At 52.7% G+C, this 17,380-nt stretch overlaps 4 protein-coding genes across 4 annotated transcripts; 1 reads left to right on the forward strand and 3 right to left on the reverse strand.

The window, feature by feature from the left end:
* Positions 1-321: 321 nt before the first annotated feature.
* On the reverse strand, positions 322-6,178 carry KOG1 (Target of rapamycin complex 1 subunit kog1). Its single transcript, XM_062874760.1, has 4 exons — positions 5,115-6,178; positions 3,973-4,873; positions 1,175-3,878; positions 322-1,111 (listed from the first exon to the last, which is right to left on the reverse strand). The coding sequence occupies exons 1-4, from the start codon at positions 5,712-5,714 to the stop codon at positions 838-840; spliced, it is 4,479 nt and encodes a 1,492-aa protein (XP_062737942.1). The 5' UTR covers positions 5,715-6,178; the 3' UTR covers positions 322-837.
* A 227-nt stretch (positions 6,179-6,405) lies between these two features.
* On the forward strand, positions 6,406-13,900 carry KEL2_2 (Negative regulator of mitotic exit). Its single transcript, XM_062874761.1, has 5 exons — positions 6,406-6,542; positions 6,790-8,766; positions 8,833-9,220; positions 9,273-9,552; positions 9,604-13,900. The coding sequence occupies exons 2-5, from the start codon at positions 8,491-8,493 to the stop codon at positions 13,094-13,096; spliced, it is 4,437 nt and encodes a 1,478-aa protein (XP_062737943.1). The 5' UTR covers positions 6,406-6,542; positions 6,790-8,490; the 3' UTR covers positions 13,097-13,900.
* A 710-nt stretch (positions 13,901-14,610) lies between these two features.
* QC761_114840 (uncharacterized protein) lies at positions 14,611-15,356 on the reverse strand (the record flags this gene model as incomplete). Its single annotated transcript, XM_062874762.1, has 2 exons — positions 14,611-15,198; positions 15,258-15,356. The coding sequence occupies 2 exons, from the start codon at positions 15,354-15,356 to the stop codon at positions 14,611-14,613; spliced, it is 687 nt and encodes a 228-aa protein (XP_062737944.1).
* Positions 15,357-16,056: 700 nt separating this feature from the next.
* hrf1 (Protein transport protein yif1) lies at positions 16,057-17,360 on the reverse strand (the record flags this gene model as incomplete). Its single annotated transcript, XM_062874763.1, has 3 exons — positions 16,891-17,360; positions 16,294-16,833; positions 16,057-16,230 (listed from the first exon to the last, which is right to left on the reverse strand). The coding sequence occupies exons 1-3, from the start codon at positions 17,167-17,169 to the stop codon at positions 16,057-16,059; spliced, it is 993 nt and encodes a 330-aa protein (XP_062737945.1). The 5' UTR covers positions 17,170-17,360.
* Between the last annotated feature and the right edge of the window lie 20 nt (positions 17,361-17,380).

Here is a 17,380-nt window from a genome sequence, read left to right on the forward strand (position 1 = left end):
TAGGCCGGAGCAGCTCATGAGGTTGTATCTGTTTTTTTGCCATCCGGCTTGTCTCGGCGAGGCGCGGTTGCCGGTGGAACAACATGGTAGAGAAAGGCGGCCGGAAGTGCAAAAGCAACCGGCGATCGCCAATGTATACCAAAGTAATAATTCAGGCTGTATGATAGCCACTACTCAAACATTGGCGCCAGTGGGAGTGTAGTGTGAAAGAGCCGGTGTCTGGTGAACGACTTACTCCAACATGGTGGCGAAGATCGTCACGTCGAAAGTTACTCCACACGCCGGCCCTCAATGACATCAAGTCTGTACATCAAAATAGTCACATGTGAAAGCTCACCAGGGGTAATCATGTTTGAAACTCGTTCAATGGCCTATACACCGTGTACACCTCAACAAGACTGAAGCAAACCCCTAACTTGACGCAACGCTCTGTTCAATTTCTACGCTGCCAGCCTAGCTGTCAAAGCGCAGACCATAGACACACAATTCCACAAATGTTATGCACAGCAAAGACCCCCCTTTCCTCCAATATTACTTCGAGCAAAGAATAAAAGTATTATATTAACCCTTTGGCCCATCCCTAAAACCCAAGAGAAGAACAGCAAACCCCCCTTCGCTCACTCCTCAGACGCGCTTCATGTCGGGGGATAATCTCATATAATGATGGTATGAATGAACTTCCCTCTCTCTCCCTGCCTGCCTGGAACGCCATAGGTATCATTGCGCCTTCACTACCCACTCCTATCCTCCCCCACCCTACAACTCCAGATTGACAAACAGTGGAAACAAGCAAGCAACGCAACACGGAATGAAAGATGGACGCAACGGTGGTGTCATTTAAACAGCCTGTTGAATAGTAGCAAGGCGTTTAGCAGCAGCCTCGGCCGCAAATGCTGCCACGAACGGCGCCGCGACCTCGTTGCCGCAGGCGGATATGTGAATGTGGTTATCGCCGCGGGCGGCGTACCCAAGTATCATGCGGTGAGGGTGGAAAGCGGTTGTCGCGATGGGTGTTAACTTGAGCCCGGCGGTGAAGCTAGTCGATGGTTCCAGACGCGACAGCTCGTGGCCGTCAAAGTCGAAGACCTTGACCAAGTGGGCGGATGTGCCACTGTGAAAAAGAATTAGTAAAAATTCTTCAGATGGTTGTGATATGCAGGGAAAAAAAACCTACACAGCAAACACAGGCAAATGCTCATGAGTGCTTGCCGTCCTGAGCACATCCTTCGTAGCCTGGAACACCTTCAGAGGATTCTCCATGCGAATATCCCATAACCGGACTTTGCCATTCCTGCTCGCCGACAGCAACTCGCGCTGTCCGCCACGCTGCATATGCACTGATCGCACCCACTGCCTGCTGTCATCCTTCCACTTGCGCACCATGCTCTCCTGCGGTCTGTTTCTCGTGTCAAAGACACGAATAGCGCCATCTCCAAACCCAGCAATGAAGATGTTGCCTGTCATCTGATCAGAAGTCAAAGATGTAACACAAGATCCGGAACGGGCTGGGATCTCATGTGAGCACATCTCGTGGCCTGCGTTCCATATCCGGATAACACGCTCGTCTCCTGCCACGAGGACCTGGCCATTGACCTGCTGCCAGTCAAAGACCATGCCTGAGTTGACATTGGACGGCACCATGTGCGTCAAGGCACGCCATGAAGAGGCAAGCTCAACACCTTCATCACTGTCGTAGTTCCGGTAGATGCGAATGACACCATCCGAAGACCCACTCATGAGAAGAGCCTGATCATCTTCATTGATGAACTTCATGTCCGAGATCTTCGACCCTTCAGGGTTGCCATTGGAGAAGTGACTCTTGCGGGTGCCATTCTTCCAATCCCAGACTGTTACCGTATTTCCATCATCTGCAACGGCAACATGGTCCTCGAATTGATGAAACGACATCTTGGCCGGCTGTGCACCATTGTTGATGATACCGATCTGGTTGTTCCACTTGTGGGTTCCCGCCTGTGCTTTCTGGGGCTGTGTCTCTCTAAGAACAGCCTCATTGCGAGATCGACGCCAGAGTCGTTCATTGTACTCGTGACTGCCGGGCTCCTCGGCTTCAGCGAGCTTCATCTGCGGTTCCCGGAAATATTCCGTCGACCAGTCCAAGAATGTGCTCTCCAGGGGAAGCTTGGGCACCTCAGTCAAGCTGCGCTCCTGATACCCTGCGCAAAGCGGTTCGTTCGCAATATGATAATTGGCTGGTGAAGTCACTTGGTCGTTTTGCTCGGGCGGGGCATTCTCGAGATTAGGTCCTTTGCGGCTTCTATGGGAAAGGGTTCTGGACAGTCCTGGATTTGTGGCCTTTGGCAGTCCTGGAGTTAGGGGAGGGTTTGTGAGTCCCGCCGGCGTGTTCTCTTTGAGTAACGGCCCAAACAGATAGCTCGCCGTTCTCTTGAGAAGCCCAGGGGACGGCATAGGTTGCGCCATAGCAGTGTGTGTGCCAAGCACGCTGCTTCTCTGGCTCATATCACCCCTCGACACTTTTCTAGCGCGTCTGAGGATTTCATCCATGAGACTCTGCGCCTGCGGCCCCACGGGGGAGTGTAGCAGGGCATGATGGACGTAGTCCAGAATAATGGTAGCATCCCTTTGAACTTCAGGGTGCGGGTCTACACTCAGGATGTCGATGTGCTTCCAGCAGGCTGCAAAAATCGAGTCGTGAGCGACACCAAAAGCAATGGGTCTGATGGTGCCATCCGCCTCCCGATTTTCCTTTCTGGCGTAATGCAAGCCCATCTTGTGATCCAAGCCGTCCTCCGCTGGTGGGTGGAGCATGTATTCCTTCTCCTCCAACAGTTGCTCATAAGCAGCAACCAAGAACTTGTTTTCGTACCGCAGCACGAACTTGGAGAAGAAAACAAGCAATTCCTTGCGGACAATCGGGCTGCCGTCTGTGGCCAGTTCGAGCATGGTCCAAGCGATGCCTTCCTCAATCCTTGCGACTTCATCTGTGAGGTCGGGAATGCCAAAGAAGGTGGTCATGGCATGGGCCATGGCAGCGCGAACCTCGGGGAATGGGTCCTTGATTAAGAATGCTAGCTTGAGGTGAGCGTTCTCACGGATTCCCCGCCATTTGGCTTCTGGAAGATCTTTCCATAACTGGCTGATGCAGAGACACGACCACTGCCGCAATAGCGGGTCTTCGGAGTGAGTGACATGGTGCAAGCAGTATTTCATGATGTCGGTCGAATTGCACACAACCTGACCCGGCTTGAAACCCTTGCAAAGCATAGCCAAGATGAAGGCGCACATGGCCTTGTGAGACGTCTGGACAATGGTGCCGTTGACCAGAATCGTCTCTTGGGGTTTCAGAATGTCGGCAAAGTAGTTGTACCCATTATCTTTGATCAAGTCTTGCTGGCATGAGATGTCAACGGCTAGGATGCGCGCCCAGATGAAGACGAGCACCGGTTTGAGATCCTGTGCGACAGACTGGAGCAGTTTCAGGACATAAGGAAAGATGCCGATACTGAGCGCAAGCTGAACGGCCCATGGTCCAAGGTCCAAAAACCTAGTAAGTAGGATCAAGGCTCTAAGTCGGTGTTGCTGGCTTAGTAAAACCTGTAGGACCACCGGGAGTTGTTCGGGTGGCTTTTGGGATTGTGCATCGCCTCGACAGAGGTAAATATCGAAAGCGGTGAGCTGCTCCGTGAAGAAAGTGGAGTTGACATACTCGTAGGGAGTACCGTCGAGCTCCTTCCTCTCCAGCATTGGAAGCTGGGCCAGAGCCATGTCAACGGCGAGATCCCAACTATCCCAGAGAGGATGTTGACGGGTATCCGGCAGTTCGGGATATGACTGAGGATGACAGCCATACACAGGCATAATGCGCTGCGCCAGGAGAAACGCTCGGAAGAGTGCCGCGACTGGGGATAGCTGGGTCAGAATAGTACTACTCCGGAAAGCGCGATATTGACTTACCAACTAAATCTTGTCTAAAGAACATGCGGAAGAGCTGACGAGGAAGGGTCGTCCACGCAATGGTATCAGTGATAGCTGTGAAGATCCAGTGAAGTTCCCCAAGCGGAGTCCTACGCTCTTGAAGTCGGCCCGATAACTTGCGAGCTCGCTCTGGAGTCAGATTGGTCTTTAATGGATTTTGCAACACAAAAAACCAAAGAGCCATCTCAACTGGCGTGGTGAGACAGCAGGTGAAAAGATCAGCCGGTAGCTGGGGGTTCGTTGGGAGATTTTCCTTTGTGCCGCAGGCAGCTAGGTGGATATATGGCCGGTAGTTCTGCCTTTCGCAATTTGGATCCTTCTGCCTCAGCTCCTTCTCCTCCTCCTCATGTTTGTCCACGAACTTGTGGTAGTTGGTCAGAATGTTGCCGGCCTCTGAACAATCCCAGACGAAAACCGTGGGGGCCTGTAGCCATTGCTGGAGATCGTACAGTGACACAGGAATGTACTGAGTGTAATTTTTGTTGAAAACCCAGATTTCACCAGAAGTCGTCGGCTTGGGAACTCCGTGTCCATTGTAATGAAATAGAATCCGCTCGTCCTTGGCATTCCGCCGGAGAGAAACACAAAACTTCTTCGTCTCTTCAATCGAAGGGTCCAGGTATTGCTTGTACCGGGTCCGGAAAGCGATCGACTCATACTGGGTTTGGAGGGCTTTGCCAATGTTCTCCAGGGCCTTGTTTGTTGGGGGAACAGTTGGATCTTGCCAAGCTTCAAGCTTTGCACCAGGCACGGTTCGCAACTGATCAGGAGGCTCAACCCCTATATTGAGACATACTGCAATGGCTGCGGACACCGTCTTGAGACGATCACGCATTCGCCAATCCTGGATCTCGAAAGCGGGTGTTTTGGGCTTGCCGGTTGTCTCATGTCGTTTATCAGTAAAATACATGTACCAGTTCTGAAGCCAGTGTTAGTCAATGCCTCTACGTTGTCCATATAGGTTGCTTGATGTTGGAGCTGAGACAAAAATAATAACAGACAATAGGGAGTAGCATATGATATAGCACATCGACGCCAAAGTCAATGACATGAGCTACTGTCCCCGAAGAGCGCACTACTGGCCCACCGTCGCAAAACTAAGGACATAGGATGGAACGGACGGGAAGTCAATGGCTTGAAAGAAAAGAAATAAAACTTACATTGGCGAGTTGGGATATTATGGCCTTTGATTGATAGTGGTCCTCGAAACCATGCCTCGCACCCCACTCGTGAATGTCCTCTTCCACAACAGTCTCGGCGTCCTCCATCCGGATTCCATGCTCGCTCTTGGACCGCAGTAATGGGGGTTTTACTGGTCTCGAGACAACACCATTCGTCTCAAGCTCGTCTTCGTCATCGGTATGTTGACCATTGACATGCTTGTCTCCTGGAGCACTCGAGGGCCGTCGAGCAGCAGAGGTTGGTGAAATGGATCTATGCCGACCATTTGTCGTTGGGTGGGCAGACCTTAAAGCGGAACTTCCAGGGGACTCGGAATGACCGAAACCATCGCCTTCGTTCCGCAAAGAAGAATATCCGGCGGCTTGCGCACGCGGTTGCGCCTGTGCCATGAGTTGAACGTTCTGTCGGGAGAGCGAACTCGGGGCTGTGTTTGAACCGGTAGGAGCTGCTTGTCCTTGCTGTCTGACGGGTGCGGGGCCATTAAAGCCGGCGGTGTTGTTAACCCTCGAGATCTGGGCTGCGTGTTGCCGATGACCCTCGGCAGGCTGGGGAGGAGTCGAAAGAGAAAGGGCCGTCATGGTCGATATCTTTACCGGCGGCGGGCCACCATCGTTCTCGAAGGTAGCTGTCGGTAAAGGTTGAAAAGGTCGGAGTTGAAAGAAGTGGGTGGGCGAACCACAGCGCTGGGGTGGCTGTTATGTGGTGGTGATGAGTTGGATGGGGATCGGGGCCGGTGATGGGGCTGCAATGGCGACGTCAACGCGGATCATGAACCTGCGCTTATGCCCACGCCTCTGCCACTGTGTGCGACTGCGACAGGTTTGCAATGATCAGCTCTCAGCTCACATGCGCTGGGCCGTTTGGATTCGAGCTCTCGCAAACTCACAAGCACAATGCACTGTCTGGCTACTCGGTCTTGTCTTCTTCAGCCTCAACAGCCAGGCCGTTGTTATGTCTTGGTTTGAGGTCAACAGCTCAGTGACAATGCAGAGGTGGACAACATCCGCAGTCGATAGCCGCGGGCAGCTTCTTGGCTCCGTAGGTGGGCTTGCAGCCAGAACCTCACCGCCCAAAGTGGAGCCGGAGCTCACTAATGTTGGCTGGTGCACGGTCCCTTCGCAGCAGGTGTTCAACTTCTCGTCAGCCTCGTCCAATGGCTGCAGCTGCGATTATATACAACAGCTTCTGCTTGCACGTGACGCTTCTGAGAGCACTGATGGAAAGAACAAGCAAATGCTGCTTTCTAAATCATCTGATTGGCTTTCGTGTACTCTCTTCTCCTCGTGGGTATTGTGAGAGGTTTACACAGTTGCTCTTATCACTCACTTCCTCGAGGCTCTGTTTACCTAATGATTGTCTTACATTCGATGACTCGCCTCTTTGTTCCTTCCCTTTGCCTACCTATGGTAAGTGTCCATCTATATCTCTCTCCTACCTAGGGGAGGCCTTCCTATCCTTTGTTTTCTTGTTGTTTATGGGACTTGTTTGTGCAGCAGTTACCTTTTCTGTTGTGTTGTCATTCCCTCTGAGCATTCTCTTACGCAGCGTACATTTACACTTGAACGGTTATGTGTCGTCTCCTTCTCAAGAAGATTTACATAACTTGCAAACTCTTCTACAAAATATCAACCGACCTAGCAATTTTCTCCCGAGATCATTGCTTACTCATGGTGCTCATGTGATGGTTCTGTGCCCCTGATGTGCACCAAAGAACGGAAAGCTTGGAGAAACATGAAACATCATCCATAACCTGGAAACTGGGGTCCGAAATAGGACGAATGCAACGCTAGCACGCATGGACACGGAGCGAGCAACAAGACTGAATAAAAAATCTTGCGAGATTTTGTTGATGATCGCAGCTTCATGCGTGCGAGACATTTTTCAAGGATATGATGCACGTTGTGTCTTCCGTAAGGGCTCCCTCTTTCTTTTTGTCGGAAATACCCGGCTGGTGGTATAGGAGGCCCTCGAAGTGCTCCCATAATATGAGATATAGGGTAACATGCGTGCTACAGAGTACCTGCCTGTAGGAAGAGTTTGAGACTACACTAGTGGCCATGTATGATGATTTGCAGCAAGAGGGGCGCTTCTGCATGTGCTGACCCTACCTCCACAGCAAAAGGTCGACTCTGGTATCATCTTGCCTTGGGTAATTCGGTTGGTTACACGGTAGAGCTTCAAGGGCAAAAAGAAGAGACTCCGAGACCCCGCGATCTTCACCTTTAGCCTATCCTCACCAGCTCATGGTTGATATTCGAGATGTGTATTTGTGCCATTTTCGTCAGTTTACATGAGACTGAATCCCGGACGAAAGAGGCGGACGAACAAAAGATCAACATCAGTTTCGCCGGCAAATATTAATAGAATCGGCTGACAGTGCCTCTCGTCTGCTTTGCTGTGCCAGTTGGTGCTGATCGAAGGGTGCACCCGGACCACAGAATTGCATCCCAACAACGTCGTCTTTCTGGTAAAGGCCACGAGCAGCTTGAACAGAGGGTGAGCGTGAGCCCCTGAGGACTGGCTCAGGGGGTCCCAAGGCGGCGACGGGGATTGAGCAACAAGCCCGGATTGGCTGGTCTGGGAGCGAGGCGGGAGTGCCTGTATTGTTCCATCCACTCAGAGACCATCTTTGTGCTCCAGGTCTCCGCCGAGCGTCCCCGGCCGCTAGCGTAGGCGATGCCCTGCGCCAGGCGCTGATGAATTCCCACCTGCCCACGGGCATAGAACTCCTGGACACCGGACCTGCAGTTCTCTTCTCGCCAGGCTTGACCCGGTCGCATTAAACTTTATCTCCTCCACCTCTGTCATCCACAGACAAACCGAATCCACGGTCACGGAAAGCATCCTTCGCATATCGGGCACAGCATCTCTTTTTCTGCTTGTCTTTCTTTTTGCTCCGTTGTAGTTATCATCGCATTCGCCTGTTCAAGCGTGCACCTCCGAGGCGCTTGCTCTTTCGTCCTGCTAGGTGCTGGGGGCACTTTGCTGGGCTGACCAGGGACCCCCTCAAAAAATAAAAAAAAAGACAGGAGGTTGATCCTGAATCTGTCCCGTCCAAAAACCGAACCCGCTGCGCCCGCTCCACCACAGCGAGCGAACCGATGCTTTCCCAGCCTTCTCGAGACACGACCGCCGACGACATTCCCGACTCCCGCACCTCTCCTCGTTGGAGCCCACGCTGCCCACCCAGCTAACTCCGCAGTCGTCCGCGTCCACCAGCTCCGTTCGCCCTCTCCCACCTGCAGGCTCCCGTCCGTAGCGGTCCCTGATCAATTTGCCCGGTCAATTGACGACGTGTGCCTACGCCTGCTCCTGGCGACACTGTAGTCCGGCCAGCAGTTCTGCGGTGCCATTATGGCCTTCCTCTTCAAGTCCAAGAAGAGTCACGACCGGTCGCTTGCCAGTCGGGATGGATCACAGGGCTCGGCCTCGGGCATGGGTGGCGCGGCGGCGCGCGTCAGAGATGAGAAGGGGTCACGATCAACACCCACTGGCAGCTTAACCTCCCTCGATGTCGACGGCAGCATTGGTAGTCCTGATCAATCTTATGCTCGCCAGCGAGGCCAGAGTCTGGACCAGCAACAACCGACACCTCCTCAGCTGCAGCAACCGTCATCGAGTGACTTACCGGTAAGCTTCCATCTCAAGCGACGTCGCAATGTGCACCAGCATTTTGTCTAACGTTGGCCATCGCAGCTGCGCAACGGTCCTCCTCCTACACAAACGGCGCCGAATCCCAATGCCTCGCTATACCCATGGTCTCAGCGCCGACTAACCTACACGTCCTCGCATCCCAGCCCGTTCCCAAGATATGGCGCCGCTGTCAATGCCGTCTCCTCGAAAGAGGGTGACATATACGTAATGGGCGGTTTGATCAACAGCTCGACAGTGAAGGGCGATCTGTGGCTCATTGAGGCCGGGGGAAACATGTCTTGCTACCCACTAGCTACAACAGCTGAGGGCCCAGGGCCTAGAGTCGGACATGCCAGTTTGCTCGTAGGGAACGCTTTCATCGTCTTTGGTGGAGACACCAAGATCGAAGAAACAGATGTTCTCGATGAGACCTTGTATCTTCTCAACACATGTGAGGCTTGCAGCTCCACCAGGTTGGCTCTATCATGCTGACAGTTTTACAGCAACGAGACAGTGGTCGAGAGCTTTGCCGGCCGGACCACGACCCAGCGGACGTTATGGACACTCGCTGAATATTCTGGGGTCAAAGATTTACATCTTCGGTGGTCAAGTGGAGGGTTATTTCATGAATGACCTTGCCGCTTTTGATCTGAATCAGCTGCAGATGCCCAATAACCGCTGGGAGATGCTCATATCATCAACTGAGAGTGGTGGACCGCAGGGCAAAATCCCGCCAGCCAGAACGAACCATTCCGTGGTGACATTCAACGACAAACTTTACTTGTAAGTTTTGATGCGGGGAGACGTAATATTCTTCATGCTAAGATTGGTTAGGTTTGGTGGTACCAATGGATACCAATGGTTCAACGACGTCTGGGCATATGATCCCGCTGTCAACACTTGGTCGCAACTGGACTGTATAGGGTACATTCCGTCTCCCAGAGAAGGCCACGCTGCTGCTATCGTCGAGGATGTCATGTACATCTTCGGCGGCAGGACGGAGGAGGGTGCGGATCTGGGTGATCTTGCCGCATTCAGGATCACTTCTCGCCGCTGGTACACTTTCCAGAACATGGGCCCATCCCCCTCGCCGCGGTCCGGACATAGCATGACAGCAGTTGGAAAATCCATCATTGTGGTCGGAGGAGAACCAAGCTCGGCTCAAACAGCAGTCAACGATCTCGCGCTTGTTTACTGCTTGGATACCACAAAGATTCGCTATCCCAACGACGCAGGCCCTAGCCAGACTTCACCTAGAAATCAACAACGACGACCTAGCGATGCCACTCCACAAATCACCCTGAGGAATATGTCTCCACGCGATGGTTCGAACGGCCCGCCCGATAGTCGACGCCCACCAGGAGGTCCTGGTCCCAATGGATATCGGTCACCTAATGGCCCTGCTGAAGTGAGCCCGACGGGAGGACCACCAAGCGGTCCTCAAAAAGCTCGATCCGCGGGTCCTATGGGCCCAGGGGGTCCATCTGGTGCCCCTCCATCTGGACCACCTCCCCAAATTCAACCGCCAAAACCTGGCCCTCCAGGTGGAGCACCCCGGCCTGCCAGGAATGCCTCAACGGAGCGAGGCGACCAGCCCCAGGGCTCCCCAATCACATCGGCACCGCCGCAGCAGGTTTCGGCGTTGAAAGAAGGCGAAGGACTTGGCGCAACTGGCCGGCGCACTCCGACAAGTCAGAATCCTAACCCGCCCCGCTCTTCTTCAAGACAAGCTGAGGGACAGTCTGCCGATGCCGCGAAATCCAAAGCAACGAGACAAGGGCACGGGCAAGGCTCCGTAGATAGTACAACGGAGCCAGCTCTCAAGCCAGCTCCGGCTCGCCCAGCGTCCCCACCACCGCCTACCCGACAACCCAGCAATCCCATATCTCGAAGGTCTTCCGCCCGGAACTCTCAAACGGTTACACTTCTAAAAGAGCTGGATGCCGCAAGGAACCGCAACGCATGGTACGCCTCCGAACTGGAGTTAGCGCGCAAGGCTGGCTATTCACCCAATGCGTCACTGAGCCCAATCTTGGACAGCCGTGCCGCGGAAACATTTGATGATGAAGACAAACCCTTGATCGAAGCTCTTCTTGCTATGCGGCAAGAGCTTGCCAACGTACAAGCCTCGGTCGACAAGCAGGCAGTTCTGGCTGCCCGACAAATAGCTGAAGCAGAGAAGCAACGAGACGCAGCCATTCAGGAAGCCATTTATGCCAAAGCGAAACTAGCTGCGAGGGGTGGAAGCGCCAGAAGCACACCACAGCTCGATGACAAGGAAGTAGGAGATCGTGCCAATGAGATGAGCAAGAAGCTCGCACATGCTCTCAGTGTACAAAAAGAGCTTCAAGATCAGCTGGAGCGTATCAAGACCGACTTTGACGCCGAGAAGAAGGCGCGCAAACTGGCAGACGACACGGCAAATGCGGCGCAAAAGCGAATGGCAGATCTCGAGAGTTATAAGCAGCAAAACGCATCCGAAGTCGAACGGCTCAAGGCTGAATTGCACATGGCTCAGCGTGAGGCTCGGGAACAGTCTGTTGCGGCAGCGGAAGCGGTGGCGGCTACACAAATGCTACGTGTTGAAAAGGAAGAATATGAGCAGAAGTATAATCACCTTGTTGGAAGCAATAAGGACCAGGTCGACACCTTTGAGACTTTCCGTGGCGCGCTCGCAGCTTCTGAGGAGACCAAGGCTTTGCTTGAACGGAAGCTGGAGGAGGAACGCGCGCTCAAGGAGAAGATCGAATCGAAGCTCAGCAAACTGAAAGCCGAGCATGAGACTCGTACAGCTGAACTTGTTTCAGCAACACAACGCTTACGAGATGCCGAAGAGCTGGCCGAGAAACATGCCAGTGAGGCAAAGCTGCAGCGCCAGGCTCTGTTGTCAGGCCTCGACAAGATGTCTGCCAAAGATGTTTCAAAATCTGACAAGGCTGATCATGACCGCATCCTTGCTCTGCAGGGTCAACTTAACGCTGCCAACGCGCTGGTAAGGAAGTATCAACAGGAGGCGGACAGTGCGGCAGACAAGCTTCGGGGAGCCGAGGAACGAATTGCAGGGCTGGAGGCATACCAAGAACAGGCAAGCAGAGAGGGTGTTTCCATCCGCCGACAGCTCCAGGGAGCTTTGAGGGAGACCCAGAGTCTTCAAGCCGCAAACTCGGAGTTGAAGCAGCAATTGTCGAAGCAGCAGCTTGAGACAAATGCGGTCGTCGTCCAACACAACACACTCAAGGACATCCTTGTCGAGCGAGGTATCTCACCTTCCTCCGCGACCCGTGCGCGTAATAGTCCGCGCGGCAGTCCTCGGGAAGCTTCACCTGAGCGGGCCCGTGTTCGTGAGTTGGAGCAGCAACTTGCAACTGCCCAAAATGCCCTTGAAGAGACAAAAGCACAGGCAACCGAGAAGCTCGTACAGCTTGAAAACGACTACCAGTCTGCCGTACAATACGTCAAGGGAACCGAGAAGATGCTCAAGCAACTCAAGGATCAGCTGACACGCTACAAGACTGAGAATGGCCGTCTGAAGGAACAGGTGGTGGAATTGGAGGACAAGCTTGAGGCTGGAGGTGGTGCTTCCAAGAGCGGCCCCACAGACTGGGAATCTGAGAAGGAGACTTTGTCGGCCGAGATTGGAAGATTACAAGCTGAGCTCAAGAACACGGCGAGCCAGCTCGAGAAGCAAGTTCAGTCCATCCGTCAAGACCTGGCAGAAGTTCAGAAGGAACGAGATGTCGCCGTCAAGACCAGCGAGGACGCAAACCGACGCCTTGAGGCCCATAAGAAGGACCTGGAGCAGCTGCAGCAGGAGAATATCCTCCTCGAACGCCGAGCCCAGGATGCCGAAAACAAGGTTAGCACACTTCTTGATCAGGTGGAGCTGAGCGTCGACAACTACCGCCGACGAAGCAGACAGGCCCCCAGCCTCAACTCCGAGACTATTGGATTCAACGCCGCCTCCGGACCCGGCGGTACCAACGGAGGAAGCAGCAATGCTGGCCTGGGTCATAACAGGATAGAATCGGGCGGCTCTGAGAGCCTGTACGGTGGCGTGCCCGGTGAACGTGAGGTTAACAGCGTCGGCGGTGTCGGCGAGCGAAACAGCAAAGCGCTGGACAGCCTCGCCCACGAACTCGATAACTTGCGCAACCAGTGGGAAGCGACTAACAAGCAATACCGACTGAGCACAACGCAGTATGAATATGAGACCAACCCCATCTCTCCGGGTGGAAAGCCAACCAGCACTGGGCTGAGCGAGAGTTTGGCCGACTGGAGGAAACGACTTGACGAGAGCCATCCCGGTAGCCCTGGCGAGGCGAGATGAATTGATGGATGGATAGATGAAAAAGGAAGGAGAAAAAACTGGTTTGTTTTTTTCTTCTTTAAGGAAACACGAAGCATGCATGGCATGAATTCACATTGGGCAATGTTCATCTACGCACCTACTCACGACCATGTACACAACCACGCATACCACACCACACCAAACCGTCTCTCTTTTGACACAACGGGGGGGGCGTGTAACACCTTTATTTTTGGCTTTAGAAGTGTTGGGGTGGAAGGAGGGAGGGCAGGGCCAAGGATTATTCGGGTTGATATTTTTTATTATCTTTTTTGGCTTTTTTCTGTTTCCCCATTCTCTCTAATCTCCTTTCTCCTTTCGATGGAAGGGGTTCGGCTATACATTACACGCCCACCTTTTCTACAATGGGGAAACCTTTTTTCTTTTCTTGTCATCTTGACCTCATTTGCTGTTGTTGTTGCTGCTGGTGCTGCTGTAGTTGTGGCTTGAATGTTATTTTTTTGTTTTGGCATAACGTTTGTTGCTTGCTGCTTATTGTTGTTGAGAGGGTTTTGATATGGGGAGAGCGAGTTATGGCATGCACACACAGAGATTTATGTATGGCACGGCGCGCGCGCGCAATTAAAATAATACATGCTGTCTTTTTTTTTATTGTTGTTCAGTTGCTACTCCTGATAGTCTGCAAGGCGATGTGAAGGATCAGAAAGTGGAAAGAGAGCAATAGCTGTATGAGGAGAAAAACTGCAAGAGGAATTTTGAACTAAGAGTTGGTTTTGCTAGCTGGGTTAGTGTGTGTTTGAATATATGGAAGGGGAGAGGGATTGGGGAAGGGTGGGGGGGTTATGAGGGGTGAATCGGGTGAGGTGCTGAGGAGGATGAGAGGTAGAAATGGAAGGAAAAAAAGGTGAGGGGGAGGGATGTCGGGGTGTTCTATAGACTTTTCTATCATCGTTGTTGGTCTCGGGAAAAAGCGTTGGCTTGCGTGTTGGCTGCATATAGAGAGTAGTTTGTAATTGGACGGTGAGATAGGTGTTGGTTTGAAGACCTGAATGATGATTATTATATCTTGATGTTTCTCACCTTTACATTTTTGAGGCAAAAAGACTTGCTTTACGTCGACTGGTGAGATCAGCATAGCTGTGACATGTTGGTCTGTCATGAGAGTTCGATGGATGAGCACCTGAAGTGTCTTGTGAGAGACTCATCCATAAACTGAACAAGGTTACCTTTTAGGCAAGAGTACTCTTCTTCAATCACATGTGAGTATGAAGGTGGGTGTCAGTCTAGAAGAAGCACAGCTGGTGCTCGGGTATGGTAGGCACTCAGCAAAGATAACTCGTAAACTGACAGATGTGCTCTTTGGCCGCACTCTTGACATATCGTCTACCAAAGCTGCCGCAAAAGCTAGTCACGCAAGTCTATTCATAAGCCCGTACCCATTCATTGCTAACCTCACAAGAACACCGATCCCCAACCTACGCTACCAATCCCATCCTCCCAAACCCCCTCCCCATCCCACCACCCCCTGGGCTTGATCAATTCCCAGCAAACAAATTAACATAAACCCCCCATCCAACCCCTGCCAACCCCCCAACCAAATTCCTCATCTCCACGCTCTTCAAAAACGTAAAGTTCACCAAACTGATCACCGGCCAAAACTTCCACCCCGCCTTGACAATCCCCCAAAACTCCCCCCTTGTCCTCTCCCACACAACCCCCCAGTTCACATCTTGAGCCCTCACCACGCCCTTTTCCCCAAACAGAAACCCCAGGCTCGTCTGTGCCTCTAGTTCGTGATGTGCCATGCCCATTTGAATCCCGTTCATAAACATCGAGTACAAAAACGTGTTCACCGCCGCGCCGACTGTCTGATCCAGCAAGGTCTTAATAGCGGTGTTCCGCCTGTTCAGCTTTGGCTCGACAAGTTTCCCTTCCTTCTCCTCGGCGTCGAGTTCTGCTTCTGAACCCTTTGACGCGGAGGCGATGGCTTCCGGGGTGGGGGAAGGGTGGTAAGAAGGGAAGGTGGACTCGAGGTATTCCTGCCAGAGGATGTTGGGGGGGGTGTTGACCAGGCCGAAGAGGACGTATTGGAAGAGGGAGAGGAGGTTGATTGTGATTGGTTTCTGTGGTGGGGGGTGTTAGTGATATGAATGAGCGGTAATAGGGGAGGGGAATGAGGTACGTTATCTCTCTGAGCGACAATGACCTGGGCTATGATGTTGGATAGGGAGCCGATCACGGCGGCTTGTATGAGCGCGAATTGCATAGGTGAGAGCGCCATGGTGGCCAGTGGTAATGCCAGCTCTACCGGCGGGCTGGGAAAGTAACAACGACTTTTGAATTCCAGTGAAATCAATCGTGACACAGACAACACGAAAATGAGACCGAAAAGAAAAAAAGAGGAAACGAGATTCTTATGAAGACCAGCCCGCCGTTTGTCTTGTTTAAGTCCTGACGTTGAGAGAGCCCAAGAGGCACCAATCGCCCCACTTCCCAGCCATGTGGTTGTGCAGCGCGATCGGTGTCAACTCCCCTACCACACATGCCCTTGAGGCGTGGCCTGAAAGGACCGCGGGCAAAAGAGCCTAGTCCCGCGGACAAAAGAGCCCAGTCCCGCGCCCGGAATCTCGCACACAGCAGATGTGTGCAAATAACGCACCTTGCCGGTTTCTCTGCCCCTGACGGAATCAAACTAGAACCTATCCGCGGGCAAGCAAAGACCAAATTAATGTTTATATGGTTACCAGCTCCGTGTGACTACAAGTTCCGGGTAATGGCTGTCTAGATAAACCTCCCCGACTGGGCAGACGTTGCATCTCTCGGCTGAGGCCATAACACATTACTTCTCATTTCGTTCCTATATATATGGTTGAATGTTATACAATACGCTTCGTTCCGTCCAAACCAACCGGATCACCAGTATGCCCCATTGATGCGCCTATAAAGCTGCGCCGCCATCTAGATGATAAGTTAAACAGGTCTTATGGCCTGCAGAGAATCCACATGAGGAGAGCCTGCACAGGATACGAATACGCAAACAAAAACTGGGTTCGCTGGCTTCTCTTCGCCCGCGAGTCGAGGGGGTGCATAGTCTGCATGGGGCCTTGGTTGGTGTTGTTGTTTTCTGGCAGAAGGACGTACTTGAGAGAGCGCATCTAATACACATGGTTAGCTGGCGTCGTTTGGATCAACAGAAGAGCTGGGCAATCGGAACGTACCAGGAACAACGAGTTAGCCAAGCATGTGTAGACAAACAAAGTCCAGCCCACCCAGCCGCCGGTACCCTTGCCCCCATTGAAGATCTCTGACACCGCAATCGTCACAATAACTCCCACGAACTTGTAGCCGCTGTAGGCCATAAGATCCAGCAGCTGCGACTGGTTGGAGATATTCAGGAGATAGCACCCTATTCTAAGGGCCAAAATTTCCAGAATCATCATCACGATCGCGATCGTAGCGACGCTGCCGAACAGCTGGGGTTCGAACTCGCCTCGGAAGCCGGCAAAAAGAGTTCGTAGAAAGACGTATGTGACGATTGACATGACCGGGATGTACATATCGGGACTGTTGATGTCGTCTCGAGGGGGGAGGTAGAACCATGCTTCCTGGCCGCCGCCAGTGCCAACCTCGGATGCCTGGCGACGCGTCCATGGCTTGTGTCGCCATGGAAAGAGGACCAAAAAGAGCTTGTTGATAACGTACGAGTTCGTCACGTTGAAATAGTGCTTCAGTGCCGAGACGTTGACCAAGCGATTGACCTGTCCAGATCACTGTTAGTCTAATGTTTACTCCTAATTAAGCAAAGGTCATCCAACATTTTTCTCTAGATAGTCCTGGCCCTGCCGGAATGCTGTCTGGCCAAACTGCGTAGCTATTTGCGCAGTTGGGTCATTCATGAAGTTGCCATATTGCGCAAACATGTTACCGCCCGGCGGCGCTTGTTGCTGCTGCTGCGGATAAGGACTCCCATCGTACCCGTGGCCTTGGGGCTGCGATGTTAGCGGAGGAGGTGATCGAAGTTGGGGGACGGTCGAGACGTGTTGCGGGACTGGGTGGTGTAGCGGAGGCGATTGCCCATACGTCGGTCGCTGCATTCTGGCGGTTGTAACGAAAGGAGCTTAGATATAGAGCGGTTAATTATCGATGTCTTCAAGTCGAGAATATTATGAATTCAGCGCCTGAAATGGGATGTGCTCGGTGTGGTGTCACTGCGTGGATAGTCGTCGTCGGTTGGCTTCGGAGGCCGCGAGTCGGTCTGTTTTTGGACATGTGTTTTAAACAATTTCTCGATGCTGTCATCTCCCC

This window comes from Podospora bellae-mahoneyi, assembly GCF_035222275.1.
Source record: "Podospora bellae-mahoneyi strain CBS 112042 chromosome 1 map unlocalized CBS112042p_1, whole genome shotgun sequence".
Taxonomy (NCBI): Eukaryota; Fungi; Ascomycota; class Sordariomycetes; order Sordariales; family Podosporaceae; genus Podospora; species Podospora bellae-mahoneyi.